General features: G+C 37.5%; 1 protein-coding gene across 1 annotated transcript in view; it reads right to left on the bottom strand.

Moving 5' to 3' along the window:
• The window catches only part of LOC106552402 (collagen alpha-1(VI) chain), a 46,650-nt gene extending 31,397 nt beyond the window's left edge, over positions 1-15,253 (bottom strand). Inside the window, exons 1-15 of the mRNA XM_014070662.2 lie at positions 14,938-15,253; positions 13,401-13,533; positions 11,284-11,484; positions 8,198-8,357; positions 7,254-7,364; positions 7,014-7,034; positions 5,883-5,903; positions 5,743-5,787; positions 4,395-4,448; positions 3,235-3,279; positions 3,115-3,141; positions 1,322-1,348; positions 1,182-1,226; positions 731-784; positions 405-467 (exon numbers count right to left, since the gene is read on the bottom strand). Of these exons, the coding sequence (XP_013926137.2) occupies positions 405-467; positions 731-784; positions 1,182-1,226; positions 1,322-1,348; positions 3,115-3,141; positions 3,235-3,279; positions 4,395-4,448; positions 5,743-5,787; positions 5,883-5,903; positions 7,014-7,034; positions 7,254-7,364; positions 8,198-8,357; positions 11,284-11,484; positions 13,401-13,533; positions 14,938-15,046 (1,116 nt within the window). The 5' untranslated portion in view covers positions 15,047-15,253. The remainder of the gene's footprint in view (positions 1-404; positions 468-730; positions 785-1,181; positions 1,227-1,321; positions 1,349-3,114; positions 3,142-3,234; positions 3,280-4,394; positions 4,449-5,742; positions 5,788-5,882; positions 5,904-7,013; positions 7,035-7,253; positions 7,365-8,197; positions 8,358-11,283; positions 11,485-13,400; positions 13,534-14,937) is intronic.
• Positions 15,254-18,749: the final 3,496 nt, after the last annotated feature.

Raw genomic sequence — 18,749 nt, 5'->3', positions numbered from 1 at the left:
GTGTGTATGTATGTATGTATGTATGTATGAATGTACGTATTTATATGTATGTATGTATGTATATATAATTATAAGTAATATAAATTTTGAACATTACAACATTGAAAAAACAATGTTGCTAAGATCAACATCCTAACCTAATATTACTTATTGAGAGTTAGTACATTACTGATTTGGCTTACCCTCACTTCAATTTACTACTACAATAACTTACTACAATTGGTTCCTTGGACTGTTTGGATTTGCATGTATGAAAATGTTTTGTAAAATGAATGTAATGCCATATTTAACTACTTTACTAGTATTTACTAAATATTAGATAAATTTATCATGGTATTTATATGTTGACATCACAAAAGTGTATTATCCAAGTCATAATGAGAAAACAATGAATTATGGCTAACCTTTATCCCTTTGGGTCCATAAGAACCAGCATCCCCTTTTTGTCCAGGAGGTCCTTGTAAGCCCTAGAATCAAGCAGTTATCAATTAACTAATGCCAATGTGTTAGATGTTTTGGTATATTACAATAATCTCAATCAGGCTGGGCTGAATTTCTCCATACTGTTTTCCACCTATTTCTAATCTGTATTTTATCTTTCAGATTCTGCTTTGTAGTCACTTTGTAACTACCTATATTTACAGATTTGGTTCCACCACTGCACCCTGAGATTGCCTGAGATTGTTAGCAACCGGAATGGATAGATGTGAAATCTCTTGCACTGACATACATCAAATCCAGGAGATCCTTTGCATCCTGATAGTCCATGATATCCTTGTTCACCCTGTGAAGAAAATTATTTTTACATGATTATTATCAATCATTGGAAATTATTTTCTTTTCTCACTAGAAGATAGCAACAGCACTTAGATTTATACAGTATATCCACTTCACAGTGCTTCACAGTCCTCTCTAAGCAGTTTAGAGAGTCAGCATATTGCCCACAACAATCTGGGTCCTCATTTTATCGACCTTGGGATGATGGAAGGCTGAGTCAACTTGAGCCTCTCAGAATCAAACTCCTGGAGTGAGCAATGAGTTAGCCTGCAGTATTGCATTCTAATCGCTTTCTTCAATCACTTCTTTACAGTCAATGCTTTATTCAATTGCAACCCTTTAATGCAGATTTTCTTTTAAGGCATAAGGAGAAACTACCTTCTGCACACAAATATCAACCATACCTTCTGGCCATCAGCGCCATCTATGCCATGCTTGCCTTTCTCTCCCTGTAACAGAAAAAAAGTCAGGTATATAACACATCATTCAATTCACATTCAAAAAGATAATGGCATCATCCCCCAAACAAAACTTAAAGACCCACCTTGCCTCCTTTTGCACCTCTTGAGCCCTGTAGATGAAAGAAGATGATTTATAATGATGTACAAGTGCTTACTGGAGCTATATGGAAAAGGGCAGGGGAAGTGGATGCTTTTAGTCCTCTTCTTAGAGCCTACTATGTAATTTAAGGTGTTATATGATCTTCCAGATAATCACTGAGCACTGATGTTTATATCAGTAAAATACAGTGGCTGCATCATGCCCTAATACAATATCCTGAAGAAACTGTATGTCCTTTTGAACTGAACAGAATTAGCCTTTTCATTTAAAAAAAGCATATATACAATTTTGCAAAATATCTTAAATCTTATCTGAACCATTCCCTGTCCTTGCTCTGATTGTTTAACTTTCTAGTGGTCACAGAATTACTGTCCCCATGATAGTAGGATAAATAATCTTAACTACAATAGCCCTTGGAGCAATACCCGAAGAGTTTCCTGGATACATGGAAATTGTGAACTCATCAGTCCTGAATATTGTGACTTAGCAAAAACCGCCTTACTCAGAACTGCCTACATACTCAGACCTTACCTTAAAAGCTCTTAGGTCCTTGGTTAGAACATGAACTGTTAAGTTTTTACCAGTCCCAGACTATGAATTGAACTGAAGATTAAATCAATAACAACAACAGTAAATTGAAGATTAACACCACCACCACCACCACTACTACTACTACTAGAGAAACGGCTAGAAAAATAACAAAATATTGATTTTCAAATTGAACTTGAGTGACTATGGAGGAAGAAATCAATGGTTGCACCAACAGTAATAGGAGTCCTTGGAGCAATACCCAAAGGGCTGCCTAGATACATTGAAAATTTGAACTTAGACCTGAATATTCTGACTTTGCAAAAAACCACCTTACTCAGAACTGCCTATATACTCAGATGCTACCTTAACAGCTCTTAGGTCCTTGGTTAGGACTTGAACTGTTAAGTTTTTACCAGTCCCAGATTGCGAATTGAAGATTAACCATAGTAATAGTTTTTAAATATTTTTTTATTATTTAGATGGGTGGCCATATAAATTTGATAAACAAATAAATAAACGTGCAAAATAGAATCCAAGATTTGCCCAACAGTTCTAGTGGGAATCTCAGATCCAAACAATTCCAAGTAGAACCAAATTAATTTAAATTTCTTATGTCCTTTTCTCCTTCTGGAAAATAGACATTTAGAAGCAATTTTAACATATTTGCATTTCAAACTGATTATAGGACATGCTTATTTTAATTTGATCCAAAGAAATGAGATCTCAGGAAGAAGGAAGGCTTTAATTAAATACTACAGGAAATTTCCTGAAGTGCTACATAGCAGGCAGGCCGATAGGCAACTATTAGAGTGCTACAGTAGATTCCCTAAAGGGAGTTAGCAGCAGAAGTGCCCGTGTGTGTGTGTGTATGTGTGTGTGTGTATAAATGGTTTTTTTTTAAAGGTATTTGCAGTTACAAACCAGATTCATGGTATATATTAAATCAGAATGCTGTTGTTTTTGGCTTGATGTGTAAATCCACTCAATTGTGATTTATTTATGTGGTTTAAAATGATATGAGATGAGACCCTAGAGTATATAGACTTCGCAGTTTCAATCACAAGCCAGCTTTCTTCCCCATCCCCTATTTGGTTTATGGCATACATCTAGATGAAGGCTAATTATTGGGATATTTTGAGTGGTCCTAAAAATGGCATACTCTAACACTGAATTTTGGACTCCCCCCCCCCAATAGTTCAACACAGATTCATTTGCTTTAATCAACGGTTAATCAACACAGCTCACCTTGTCTCCTCGGCTGCCCTTGTCTCCCTAAAAATGAGAAGGAGGGGGAAATGTCAGATATATTATAAATAAAATGATAAGGAAAAAAATCAAGAAAGCAAGAAGTGAAATTATACTTGCCTTCATCCCTTGGTAGCCAATAGGTCCTGGGTCACCTTGCTTTCCCTAGGTAAATAACAACATTCAAACAATAAATCCCATTGCACTCAAATCCGATGCTTATTTAGGAAATTCTCTCAAGATTGTAGGGAAAAGAATTTCATCCAGAATTTTGTGTTAATTGGGATTTTGACAATTTCTTACAATATGTTTAAGCCATTTTGACTTGAAATCCATCCTTGTTTTCCCATAAATAGACATGAAAGTATATTTGTGCATATATTTTAAAAGATTGATATACAGTTGGATTAAGACATACAAGTAGAATGGACTCATGGCTGGATCTAACCTTGTTTCTTTAATAATGCAATTTTAGATGTGTCTATTCAGTAGTAATCTCTTTTGAATTCACACTAGCTCAGGGCTTCCAGAATTTCAGATTAAAACTTTTCTATGTTATCAACAACACTTCACTGACATCTGCCTATCAGATGTGATCTCCTGACTTACATAAGGGTCTTTTTGAAGACTACAGAAGATTGAAGATTACAGTTATTTGTAAAAATACAGAAGTGTCCCCCAGTTTTATTACATTGTAGTGGTGCTATTATATATGTAGAAGCGGCGGTAATGACTGAGGTGAACCGCTGCTTTAACAGAAGCCTTTTATTGGCAAGCTAACAATACTTGGCAACAGAACAGTTCCCGCTTTGACAGCTTTTTATAGCCAATCGCTGTGCGCTAGTCTTCCCGCTCTGGCTTCACGTCTTAGTCAATCGGGAACAATGACTCATGGACACATTTCTTGAAACAGGGACATAACAGGTGCATTAAAATCTACCAAAACTGGACATACTACTAGTGATCTGAGAAAGAATCACGAGATACTTCAAAAGAATGGATGGGTAAAATCAGGCTGAATCTCAACCCTTCTGTAACTTCATTGGCAATTCACAATTTCAGGAAGAGGCTGGCATACAGATGGTGTGTCTACAAAGTTGATTAATGTTATCTCACAAGTCTTCATATACAAAAATGTCCCTTAGGAGGAATGCAGCCCTCCAACTAAAAGAAATACTCCATATTTATTCAGAATATACATTAAAATAATCCAGTATTACATAAGATTTAACTTCATTTTGAGTATCTTCCATGCAAGATCAAATGTATTTTCCACTTACATGATCTCCAGTTTCTCCTTTTTCTCCTGGCATGCCAGGTCTCCCTCTTTCTCCCTGAAACAAAATATCAGTAAGCATTAGATTCCATTTCCAATTTTTATTTAACTTTACATTTCAAGTAAAGTTTAGCTTTTAAGAAGCATTGAAGAAAAGGGGTCATGTTATGAAGGACAATTTCAAGGCTGCCCTTTAATGATGGGCAAATGCCAAATATTGCAATACACATAACATTAATTTTTAACTTATCTTTTCACTTTTCACAATTGTTTCGGAAGTAACAACAGTAAATAGTTACAAAAGTCTCACAAAACTCTACAAAATACTAAAGTACTATTCCCCCCCACCCCAGACTATTCTATACATATGAGTTTGCAGGTACATAAACAAGACAAAAGTAGCAATGGGAACTGAGGAGCCTTTAAAGAAAGGACTTCCTGAATCTGGAATGGAAAGGTTTTCATGGCTGTGTCTATAGCAGTGTTTTTCAACCTTTTTTGTGCAAAGGCACACTTTTTTCATGAAAAAAATCACGAGGCACACCACCATTAGAAAATGTTAAAAAATTTTAACTCTGTGCCTATATTGACTATATATAAAGTAATTTTCCCACGGCACACCTTACATTATGTCACGGCACACTAGTGTGCTGCGGCACAGTGGTTGAAAAACACTGGTCTATAGGCAGAGAAGAATGAGTACTGTGCAGCTGCTGAGGTCTGTGTCAATAGGAGGATGGACAGGAAAAGGCTTGGAATGAAATATTACTATTGACAGAAGTGCACACCGTAGGTATCAAGTTAGTCATTTCATGGAGAGGAAAACTGGCTGGCTTCACTTCTTTTCAGGTTGCAATCTAGCAAATATGTCAAAATGAAAGAAATATGCTTTTCAATCAAAGGTCCTATTCTTAAATGCAAGGCCATTTGCCCATAAGGCAACTCTTAAATGAAATTTTGAATGAACATATTGGTCAAGTTCAGATAACAGAGATCTATATGATCAACATGACTGCCCCCTCAGTTGAGGACTCAAATGGGCTGAGCTTAACTGTACATTAGCCAGATTATATCAGGCTGGTTCATACATTCAGAATTAAATCCTGAATGGCAACAATTATCATTCTTGATCTGGGTTTGATCATCAGCAGAGCAACAATTCAAAGGGCTGCTCACATGAAACCATGTTAGGATGGCTGTGAGCAGCTTGCAAATGTCTGTTCTTCTTGCCCCCATAAATCACCTCCTTCCACTGTATGACTAGTTTTTAGGTGACAATAAATTCTATCAGATACTTGGCAATCAATCTAAATGTAGCCTTACAGAACTGATGTGGTGAGGAAAATACCCACCTCTTCTCCTGGGTCCCCAATATGCCCTGGAGGTCCTCGAGGAGGCTAAGAAACAACAATCAAAAATTTGTATTAGAGCACAGGAATGTAAAAAGCAAGATTTTATATACTGCTGGGGCTGTCAGGATAATAACACTCACCTGGCATTCATAGGAACAACACTGTTGACAGAACAAAAAGACACCATTAAAAGAGTTACCAAGTTTACACTTTTATAGAATGAGTACATTTCTCTTTTGTTCTAACTTAAAAGCATCCTTTCATCCCTTCATTTGTAAAAAGCTAGAAAAATTGAGAAGCCGTTTCCCACACAATACTGGTGAGTTCTAGCAGGAACTGAGGCTATCACATGACATAATGCAATTGGTTGGAGCTTCTAGATTAGTTTCCTGTCCATGAACAGTCATCAACAAAAACCAACAAAGTTATGTTGCTTGGATATGCTTAAATATGTTAAGTTAAAAAATGGTAAGAAAAGAGGAAAGATATTCTCAAGAAGTTCAGCTATATTTCCATTATTCTCTGCTTTAAGATGAAAACATCTGATCACTTGTGACAAAAGGGAATGCATCAAACTGGGCCAAGTGCCAATGTAAATGAGACACTTTAGAGCAAAATGCAAACTAGAGATTTATCATTCAGCCCCCTGGCTCAGCTCCAGGATGGCATACTTTGGAGTTACTGAGCACATGCTGGAGCCTTCATTTTGAGACCAGTCTACTGCTGTAGAAGGTTGAAGCTGGATCAGGTTGACAAACAGCCAAATAAATGTTTTTAGTAGAAAACTCTTTGGCCTGAATCTTGCGACCTAAGATTATTTATGCTTAATGACGACACTTAGAATACTTCCCCCCCCCCAAAACCTAGATATAAATCTAAATACTGACTTGCTGATAATTCCAGTTTTTATAAAATAAGTTTTTAAAAACTATTTAAATTCTCAAATTCTCAAATATTTACATTTTTGCAGAGCTTACATTAGTTCTAAATTTTAAATAGGAGACTAAGATTTTGAATCTTCCTTTGTGATCTGAGCAGAGGGCTGTAAATTTGGTGCAAGATATGGTTCTTCCTTCTACTCGTTGGGACAAAAACATTTTGCTGTTTCCTTCTTACTAAATCATAGGCAACAGGAGTGAATCTTGGCATTTAGATTAACATTGGCATGATTAGCTCAAGGTTTACTAGGAAAGAAACAGTGGCAAGAAATTAGAAAATGTACAAGATAAAAATGATTCTTGAATGAACAAAAGGGCACTGAAAAAACTTACCACATGCTCCACATTATTTTTCTGAAAGAAAGAATAAGGAAGATAATGATCAGAAATAATAAGATAGCATATCTAATGCATGATACATTTATCCAACAGGAAAATACCTCTAACTTTAAAAATTATTGCTGTAGAAAAGCAAATTAGACCAAAACTCATCTACTTGAGTCTCTATTACTGTATTTTTGTATTTTCCTTTCAAGTAGATCTAATAAATAGGAAAGAAACACTAAGACTTACAATCATTTCAATGATGGTGTCAATTGTTCTAGGAATATCGCTTTGTGGTACAGTTGCTGTGAAATTGCGACGATAGTCATGGTCTGTAGCAATCACATTTAATCTGGATTCCTAGGATAAAATAAATCAAATCAAAATTATATTTTCACTCCAATGTCATCGTGTAAATTTAGCAGTGAGCTTGGTCTAATTGCTGCGCAGACTGTTGGTACTCTAATCTTCCCATGAAGATCCAAATATAATTCCTCTAATCTGTGTTGATGTAGGTTTGGTTATAGTTGTCTATGTAATATGCCAGAAATGTACTGACCTCCTCCTGCAGGGGAGGAGAGGCACTTGGGCAGTTAACTTTAAATCCTAACTTATGTGCACTCACTGTAATACCTGAAAAGATTTCTTTACACACACATTTATTTGTTTATACACACGCCTTTGCATGTTTTCTGCAATTTTCTGTACCTACTGCCCCTTTCTGCCAAATGAAACATACGTCAGTTGAAAGAATGCATGCAAAAGTTTTCTTAATGATTACCCCACAGCTATCAACTATTTTTTTGTGAAGATTTGCTACTCACTGAAATATCTGAGCAGTAAGAATTGCCAATGATTCTTTTTAAAGATTACCCAATGTTTTATTCATTTTAGCACGTGCACCTTATCTGACTTGGCATAATTAGGCATATGATATATTGCACCTTTAAAATCAGCAAATTTGACCCAGCTTAAATCAGAACCAATATAGTTTTTAAGAAATGCTGCACAAAGAGGACAGCATCTCTGATTATTACAATCAAGAATTAGAGCAAAGGGTGCCACCTTTGGCCACAGTGTGCAAAATCATAGGAACAAGCACATCTCCCGAGCAAGAACTGTCTCTGGACTGATCTCTATTTATTTATTGACAGTAATTGCTCTAATATCATCCATGTGTACACATTTCATACCAGATGGTCTGGAGATACAGCAACAGCAAACACTTTGATCCCCTGGTGCTTTGCTTCATTGGCTGCATCTTCCAGTCCCCCACAGGGCTCTTTGTAACCGTCTAAGGGATGTCCATCTGTCACCACAATAAGATACTTATTTTCCCTATGATAAGATCCGCTGAAAGAATCAAAACCAGCCAATGAAAAACAAACCATATTACATAAGTGTGTACTCTCATCACATCACAATCCTAAATGGTTCTGTGGGGTTTTATCTTTTCTGCTCGTGTATTATGCTGCCCTGAGTTGAGAGACAAAGACAGACACAGAAACATAGAGCCAGAGAAGGCAAAACTGGGGTAAACATATCATCACCATCAAACCACCATGATAATGATAATATCTGCTTAAGAAAAGGCTAAAAGGGCTTCTCCTAATAAATAAAAAAACTAGTACAGGTAGTTGAGGGATGGCAGCCATAACAGGTACCAATGGAGACAAAGAAAGGACTACCTGGGAAAGGCAAGGCTCAAATCCATGGATTGAAGTGGATCCGTAAAAGGACTATAACTTTGTTTGCCTTGGAGAATAAAACCTTCAGAATTCATGCGATGCTCAGTACAGAGGTGGAAGTCTCAATGAAACATTTAAAGTAATTTTGAAAGACACAGCAGAATTCATATTTAAAAGTCTATCTGAATGCTATCTTAATCTGATTTTGCAGAATGAGGAAATATATACTACTGTGTTTCCCTGAAAATAAGATCTGGTCTTATATTTTTGGGATTCCAAAATAAGCACTAGGGCTTATTTTTGGGAAAACACACTTTCAGGGTGATCAGCACGGCTGGGCGCCCCACCCCTCAGTGTGCGCATAAGAGGTGGTAAGTGCACGTGGACCACCAGTATCTGGTGGCAGCTGCAGCCTACTGGTCCCTGCATCTGCACAGATCATGCAGCACAGGTGAGTTATTCTCTATCCAAGCAGATGATGGAGGCAGAGGAGCAGAGGGGGAGGCAGGCATTCGGAATGCACCACGCGGGCTGCAGGAATGCCAAGAGTCAGGTGGCTGGCTGCAGAAAGCTTGTCTTCGTGCAGCAGCACTGGAAGATGGAGATGAGCTTCCCGTGGCTGCCCACCTGCTCCAAGCCACCGACTCTCGGTTTTCCCATGGCTCATGCGGCGGACACATCTGGATCACCTGTCTTTCCCCCCATATCTGCCTCCTTCTGCTGCCAGTATCACCGGTGAAGGTGAGTCTTCCACAGCTGCCCGCTACTCAGGCTTATTGACTCTCCACTTTTCCATGGCCCATGCAGCGCATCCAGATCATGGGTCTTCCCCCTCCACACCTCTGCCTCCACTTGCTGCTTGGACAGGTAAATCACCTGTGCTTCACAGGCTGCAGTTGCTGCCAGACATCATCGGCCCGTGCACATTCGTTGCCTCCTGTTCTGTTCCCTCTGTTCCCTAGTGAAGGGGGTGGGCCACGCCCACCCCCTTCACTAGGGATTATTTTGTGGTAGGGCTTATATTAGGCACATGCATAAAAATTAGGCCAGGGCTTATTTTTGGGATAGATCTTATTTTCGGGGAAACACGGTAGTACTCTGTTACAAAAGTACATGCAGTTACTTAATATTGATAGTTCTTCATTCATTGTAATCTCAGTTACTACTGTTTTGTAGTACTATTACAGATAAGTCTAGTTCCATAGTCACCTAATAAATGATAATCATTTTTTCCAGTCTTAAAATTAATAGAGATATTTTAAGTTTTCTCCTCCAATTTTCCATGTAATAAACACACAGACACACACACACACACACACTTGTAACTTTAACAGTTTTATTCACTCCTGATACTTCTACAACTTTCAGAAAATAATGTTTTGTTAAATTATGCACAATTTTGTTGTAGTTTAAACAGAAAACAAAAGACAACTCTCCCTGAAATAAAAGAAAGTCAAATCACTAAGATAAATAATATTATATCAAGGACAAATATTTAATATTTAAATAAACACATACATGCAGAGATGAACAAATTCCAGCTCAATATTTCACCCAGGAAATGAATGTTTTCTTTTTTAACAGAGAAAAAGTCCATTTCACTCATTGACTCACATATAAAAGCTAACATGAGAACTGCTTCCTCCATGAAAGACTACCTGGGTTTTCCATATAAAACATCATTCTGCTGGGAAGGAGAATACAGGTTTGATGGAAAATATGTATGTGATTATTTCTATTTATGGTTGTATGCATTCATCTTAACAATGAAAAATTATTTTCATCTTGCTACAGATGAGATTTATGGATACAGAGACATCCTGCTGCTTACCTTGAAAAATGATATATTATTATAAACACTTCAATGTAAACACTGAATTTCTTGGTTTCAGCTCCTGCAAAGGTTTGTGGAAATGTGCAAAACATCTGCCCCTCCTGTATTTTAAAATATTTATGTATTACATCTGTTTATTTCCCATCTTTCCCCCTCCCCCTCCAAAAGAGCCAATTTCAGCATAGGTTGTGCTTGCCCAGGCCTGGCCCCAATGATCTTTCAGTGGACATCCATTTAGAATCATCTAGGGTCAAATAATTTTGACATTTCCAAGGGATGTGTACTTATCTATAATGTGTAAGAGTGAAGGGGATGGAAGTACATTAAAACATGAAATCTGGTACTGATAAAAACTAAAGTTTTGTAAAACAAATACTATGTAAATTATCCTAAGCTTTTCCCCATACAACAAAATAACAGCTGGAAGGAACTTTGGAGTCCAACCTAATCCTGCTCAAGCAGGAGACTCTATATCATTCTTGGCAAATGGCAGTTTTGTACAATCCTTTTTAAAAAACCTCCTGTAATGGAGCACTCACACACATTCAAACACTATGGGTTGTTGTTATTTTTTTGCAAGAATATACTGTAGTTGGAATTCTATCTTAAGTCACTTGTTTACTATAGTTGCTGGGCCTCTAGGATAAGAATGATGGTATCAATGCCTAAGGCCTCTGTTTTCTAAAGGTGTGCAGACTTCCAAACACATTTTTCCTTCTCTCTATTGGTGCAATGAGAAACTATGGTTCCGACTTACCCAATGAGTAGTTCTTCAAGCCCTGCCTTAATGGCACAGTCAGTATAGGTGCCTTTCCCAATAGACTCTACTGAGGACACACGGTTCTTCAAGTCCGCTCGCCCACTGGGCATCCGGGTAAGTTTCTTAATCAGTTCCACCTCATCACTGTAATGTAAGGCACCTGCATTCCACACTAGATTTCGGTCACATCGATAATATCTATTTTAAAAAAAAGAGGCAGGGGATGAGTGGGAAGAATGTATGTATCCCTTTTTTCCTAGACATGTTTTTTGCCTCAGTAATAGTAAAGTATTATTTGTTTTAGCAGATTCCTGGTAAACAGGACAGTGAATATGGATGAATAATATGGATGTAAAATTATAAAACTAGACCAGTTCATTCCACAGGCACCCTCTCCTCAGTTTAAATCAGATGATATTGCGTATTGGCTAGAATCTGTTGGTTATCCAACATAAGCCCATATTTTCAGTTCTACAGTGAAATGGCTTCCAGCAATCATTCTGCAAGTAGATAAACTTTTCTAAGCTTTTGAGGATCCTTAAAATGAGGCAGAACTTCAGCAATGATGTGATATTCCCAGGGAACATGCATCCCATCTTCAGCATGAGCAATGACAAAAACAGATAATAGCCTATTTTATTTCTACCATTGTGAGGCAAGGCTCTCAACCATTCCATACATGATTCTGTCCCGCTGCAGCTAAACCCATACAGGAAGCATCTGCTGACATTGGTCAATAGTTACTTCAGGACTACAATACAGGCTCCATCAAATGCTAGCAGCATCTAATCATTGTGGCTGGTGTCCTGTAGTGGCATTTAGATTGCTATTTTGTGACCTCTGCTTCCTGAATGGGAAAAATAAGGCTTTGCTTGATGTTTTTAGTCTTAGCTTTTGTAACAGAGAACCAATCTGATGGTAGTAGAGTGATTCATTTGCTTGAACCTGTTCAGAAGTTTTCTTTACACCAGTAGAAAGGATAATTCATCTTCTTCATCTGAAAATGGTCCCCTAAAATGTTTTGTCTCTTCTTTTGTCAAAGCTTTAGGTCTCTTCCACAGCCACCAGAGAAGCAGATAGTTATCTTATGGGTATCTACCACCATCTTTGTCTCTGGTTGCTCCATCTGGGTGCTCCCCAGAACCGGTCTACCTCTTTTAGTTGTTTATCTCTTTTCTTTCCTTCCCTGACACTCAAAAAGTAAACATGAAAACATAGGAGCAATGACACACTGCCTTTATTCAGCCCAACGAAGCATCCAAAGTGTCCATAAATTTGTGGAAGGTCCAAATACAATTTGGGAAGACACTACTTCTTCTCATGATGCAGTATTTTTTTTTAATTATGAGCTAGTTTCTTGGATTTCAATACTATGTGGGCCACCCAGATAGTGAAAAAATAAGTAATAAGCTAGTTAGGATTGTGGGGTCAGGATCTGGCCAAATCCAAAACAGGGTTCTGTTTTCAAATATACTAATATACAAAATTGGATTTTCTACAACTGCCTTTTAAAAATTATTTCTATTGCTGCCTCCTGGCTTTAAAATGCAGTTTCCTTGAACATTTTTGAGCACAACGTCCAATTCAGAAAAGAACTGCATGAGTAAAAAGATTGGCCCAGAAATATATGGGGGGAAAAAGTTTCCTTGGGTGTGTGTTTTTATGAATCTGTGGAAACAGCAAACTGTAACATAAATATAAACTAATGACTAGGGAACTTTTTGAAGAAACATTTTTAGAAGGAACACTATCACCATTATTTGCTAATTTGAGTGTAAAAATGAATGCAAAAGTACTGCTTATTTTAAGTCTTAGGAAAATGTCAGATCCTTTTACAATTATCCAAAAATATTAACATCCATCCAAAAGCGTCTCTGTAGTTCTGTGCAGGCTTCAGCAGTCTGACTGCCCAGACATTGTAGGCCCATTTTGATTTTCAAGATGGCCTCTCTAGAAATCACCATTTCTTCTTCCTGTGCATGTCTAGGCGTGTTGGAGATGTGAGACAGAAGGAGAGAGAGGGCAGAGTGGCCAAGAGAAAGAGCTTTCCAAATCAGTATAATGCTTTTTTTACAATAACTTCCACATTCAAGAAACATGAGTATATAAAGTACCTGTCATTTAATTTATCAATGAATTGATTAGTGAATGCTTTGATCTTGTCAACGTTGGCTCTACCAAAAGGCTTTTCCCTTAAGGAAACGCTCTCAGAGGTATCCAGGACAAAAAACAAATCCACCGGGCAATCTGTTAAAATTCAGAAATGGGCAACTTAGAAATAAAATGTTTACATGTTTACATTAAAAGATTCATCAGAAAGTTTTCAATGCATCAGGTTATATGGAAGGAAGCTGTAGTCACAAAACACGCTGCAGATTTATTCAAAATTAAGACCTCCTCAGTTGCCTGTGGCTTACTCACCAATGCAACCTCAGCAACAAATTATATAGGCTTGTTTTTGCTCTGAGGTCAATTGGTGGCCTAGACAAACCAGGGTCTCTTAGACTCACTCCACTCTTAGAAAACTAGTAGGAAAATAATCACTATATAATCTAGAAATAAATTTGCAAGGGAATGCATCTAGGTATGCAGGCAATAATACAAGGAGTTTTGGAAACACATGGAAAAGAAAGAAAACCCATTTGAAGGAATTTATATAATGTAAGAGATATAATTTCACCTCCAGCATCAAACATAATTGACAGACCCACTAGAATTATGGGGATGTTAATATGGGTAGAGACCTACCAACCCTCTCAGCATGGCAAAATCCTAGGCATTTAAGATTATGTTTGCATACATGGGTGGCCTATTACAATCTGATCACAAAATTCACAACCTTCAAAATCAGCAGGTAAAAATCAAATATTCCAGTTGTATACTGGAAAAGTTGATTTGTGAAATGAAAATTTGCAGTAGTTACTCAAATATGACAAGTTACACATTGACTATATTAAATGTACTTTTTAAACGTACTTTTTAAAAATATATTTACAGAAAAATGTTCTTCATTATTTCTTCTTTAACTCCTTTGACTTTATATTTGGGACATTTTAATTTCCAACAAGAATGGAAATATTTTCTTTCCTTTTTCTTTTTGTTTTACTATCCATACTTCAAAACCTGTCACTTTTCTGCATTGTTTTTCAAGGCACTTTCAAAGAGATGTTTGTTTTTTTTGTTCTATAAAATAATGCTGTTTATTTTGCTTATCACTTCTGCCCATTTCTTCAGCATAAAGTATCATTAAAATTACCTGCCGTGGCTGTTCAGTTGATCACTGAAATAAAAATCTTGCAAGGCATGCATATTGCAGCACATATTTTGGAATGCCTACCAAACACATATTCTTTACGTATAGCTCGCATTTCTATTATAGTGGGACACAGAAAGTTCTTTCTCTTTCTCCAAAAACTGCACCACGTATATTCTTTACTTATATTGGTGGGATGCATATTGCTGCCCTGCACCTAATTTTCTGTTTGTCAAATTCATATGTAAGTAAAGGTTTAAACAAAATATCACGATCAAAAATCTGTAATGAAAGAGTAGGGCAAAGGTGGAGCTGGGTTACGATTAACAACTTCATCCTTTCAGTCCATTAAAGCAGGCACATCTGGAGAAACCAGAAACATGGAAACACATTCTTACCTTGGAAAGCTATTACTCTGTTGGATAGTTCTGATCCCTGAGCGAGAACTCTCTTTATTAAAAAACAGTCCTGAAATAGGAAAATAAGGAAGATGCAGGCTAACTTCATCTTGCAAGGAGCAGAGTTAACATTCGGCGAGATCTGAAAATGCAAAAGAAGCGCAACGAGAGAAAGCTCAAACCCAGTTTCTTTTAGTTGGTAATTTTTGTGAAGTTTCTATCCCGTCCCTGAGTTTCGAAAAGTCTAGGAAGGAAAAGAAAGAGACGGAGGCGGCAGCGGCCGTGGATGTCGAAAGAGCCAGAGCAATCCTTCCAGAGGGGAGGGAAGAGGCGGCCTCTGCTGCAGCTGAACTCTCAGCACCAGCTGGTGAGTCATGAAACACCCAGTCTCCTTGAAAATGGCTCTTTTTAATGTAGCTGCTGTTCTACTTTTCTCAAGTAGAGAGGCATGTTTCTATAGGCCCTGAATTTGCATCGAAGCATCTCCCTTTAATTGCAAAATTATTTCTTATCTGCCTTTCTCTATTAGCAGGGAGACATAAGACTTGGTGCCCACACTTTCAGCTACGCTTTTTAGATCACAACCCATTCTAGGAATGTGAACTCTGCAATGATGTGTTTTTCAACATGCAGGATGTAATGTAAAGGTAATGTTGTATCAAAACAATGTGGAAAATGAAAAAGTCGAACAATTGCAAACCTGTGTAATAACAAACTATTAAATTTGAATAGTGGCTATTCAGGAATAAACGTAGCTCTCCCTCCATTTGCAGAGTAGCTGTATAACATTTTGTAATGACTTAAAGACCAGTATTTGATAGATGTTTACTGATTTCATATGTTGGACTTCCATAGTTTAATATATAAGCCATGGTGGCTGAATTCACAGAACATATTAAGAGAGCATCAAGATTTATGGATTCAGATGCCAAAATCAAATTGACCATTCTATAGTTTCATTTTGCATATGAATTTACTCTTTTGCTTTTTTTAAAGAAGATAAGATAAAGAAAATAGTAATAATGGGGAAAGTTCCTTTTTTTCCTGCCATCTACTAGGTTTCCAGAGGTTTGCAAGCAAGATGTGGTAGGCGTAAATTAGTAACAAAGTAAGATACAAACAGATTTTTCTGCAACATATTCTGACACTGTGGGGTCTTGTTTTCCATAATTATGGAAGAACTACAGAACAGGATTAAAGTCAGAGCAGAAAACTTTTGTTTTGGCATTCAGATATAGCTTTATTTTGATTTTCTTGTAGTCGATAGGTGATACAAACTCTGAGTTTCTTTGCATCAGGATCAAATGGAGAGTGGAGAGACTGGAAGGTGAAGACGTTATAGCTTAGAAAAATCCCACCTGCACTTAAATGTTCATGGGTTGTGGTTATCCTAACCTAGCTATTAATTCTTTGGTCACATTTGTATGCCTGGGTGAACACTGGCTGGGGAACTCTGATACTTAAGTCCATACATCTTAAAGATGCTGAGGTTGAGAAACAATGTCTTAGAACAGGGGTGTCAAACTTGTGGCCTGTGCTGGACATCCCCAACCCCATTTTAGAAAAGGGACAACAGAATTTCAACAGAGTTGGAAGGAACTTTGGATGTCTTCTAGTCTGACCCCTTGCTCAAGCAGGAGACACTACACCAGTGGTTAACCTTTTCAGCACCAAGTGCTGAAACTGGAGCACACGTGCGTGTGTGTATGTGTGCCGGAGCACTGGAACCCAGAAGAGAGCAGCTGGCCAATGTGCATGTGTGTGCCGGCCAGTTGCTCTTCCGGGTTCCATCATGCACATGTGCGCTGGGCAGCTACTCCAATGTGTCTTTACGTGAAGTCCAGCTGGCCGGCACACATGCACACTTGAACCCGTAAGAGCAGCTGGCGATGGCACGCGTGCTCACAGAGAGGGCTCTGCGTGCCACTCTGGCATGCCTGCCATAGGTTCACCATCACAGCCCTACACCATTTCAGACAAATAGCTGTCCAGTCTCTTTTTAAAATCCTCCAGTGATGGAGCACTCATAACTTTTAAAGGCCAGTTGTTCCACTGGTTTATTGTTCTCACTGTCAGGAAATTTCTCCTTAGTTCTAGGTTGTTTTTCTCCTTGGTTAGTTTTCAAACATTGTTTCTTGTCTTGCCTTTAGGTGCTTTGGAAAACAGGTTGACCCCCTCTTCTTTTTGGCAGTCCCTCAAACATCGGAACACTGCTATCATGTCACCCCTAGGCCTTCTTTTTACTAGACTAGACATACCCAATTCCTGCAACTGTTCTTAATATGTTTTAGCCTCCAGCCTCTTTATCATTTTTTCACTTTTCAAGTCCTTGACTTACGACTTGTACATTGTAGTCATAAGTCAAGGGTCACCTGTATTGCTTCAAACTATCCGAAATTATCATAGAACCATAGAATGTAAGGATTGGAAAAAGACCTGGGGAAATTATTTCTTTATTTGAATTTATTAGAAAAGCTGAATTCTAATGGACTCATCTGGTCCAACCCTTGGATAATGAAGGAACCCGCTGTTATAGTATCCCTAACAGATGGCTATCTAGTTTCTGCTTAAATATAAGGATAGTTCACCTCTACTTCCCCGCCCTCCCCCCCCCCATCTGTTTGTTGAGCATACATACTAGTAGGACATTTTTTAGATATCAAAATCTGCTTCCCTGCAATTTAGACCCCTGTGCCTAAAAGAACAAGCTATGATGTCTCTCTGCAGTCTGCTCTTCTCCAGACTAAACATAGTCAAAGCTTCCAGCTGCACTTCTCACTAACCTTCCAGATTCCTTACCAACTTGCATGCTGTCTCCTAGATACATTCCACTCTGATAGCATCCTCTCCAAAATGCACTGAACACAATATTCTAAGTGTGATTAACTATGCAGAATAGAAAGGGGCTGTGACTTGACTTAGCATTATAATTCTACTGATGCAATCCAGGATTGTGTAGTTAGTCCTCGATTTACAACCATAATTTAACACATAATTTCTGTTGCTAAGCAAGGTAGATGTTAAATGACTTTTGCTACATTTTATGACCTTTCTTGCTGCAGTTAAGTGCAGTTGTTAAATATAGTTGTTAAGTGAATCTGGTTTCCCCACTGACTGCTGGTCGGAAGGTCACAAAAGGTAATCATATTACTCTGGGACACTGCAACCATCATAAATCCATGCCAGTTGTCAAGCATCCAAATTTGATCATGTGACCATGCAATGGTCGGAATTATGAAAATGATGTTCGGTCATTTTTTTCATGTCATTGTAACTTCAAATCATCACTAAATGAATGGTTATAAGTTGAGGGCTACCTATAATGCTTTTTTTTATAGCTGAATATACTGTCAGTTCACATCCAGCCTTTAACTCCCCTGCACTCTTTTTACTTGTATTGTATGCCTTGACATTGTTGAAATTCATCTTGCTGATTTCTGCCTATTATTCTAGCTTATCAAGATCTTGCTGAATCTTGATATAATTCCTACTGCATTTACTATCCTCCTTGTCTTTGGTTGGTGGTGAACAGAATGTGTGTATGCAGTTAATAAAATAATATATAAATACTTAGAAACCCATGAATTAATTAATTAATTAATTAATTATTATTATTTTATTTTATTATTATTTTCAATGTATATTCTTACCAAGATGGCAATTGCCGTCACAAAACATTTGATTAAATTTTAAGATATGCTATACAAATAATTAAGATCTGTGCCTTTGTAATGTGCTTTCACAGAATTAGTTCTTGTTAATAAGTACACTATATCCTTTTTAATGTTTATTCCAAACACAAATTAAAACAG

Source organism: Thamnophis sirtalis, unplaced genomic scaffold (assembly GCF_051295495.1).
Source record: "Thamnophis sirtalis isolate CommonGarterSnake01/CBP01778 unplaced genomic scaffold, rThaSir2_p1.2 scaffold_5, whole genome shotgun sequence".
Lineage (NCBI taxonomy): Eukaryota > Metazoa > Chordata > Lepidosauria > Squamata > Natricidae > Thamnophis > Thamnophis sirtalis.
This window is presented reverse-complemented; position numbering and strand designations above follow the sequence as displayed.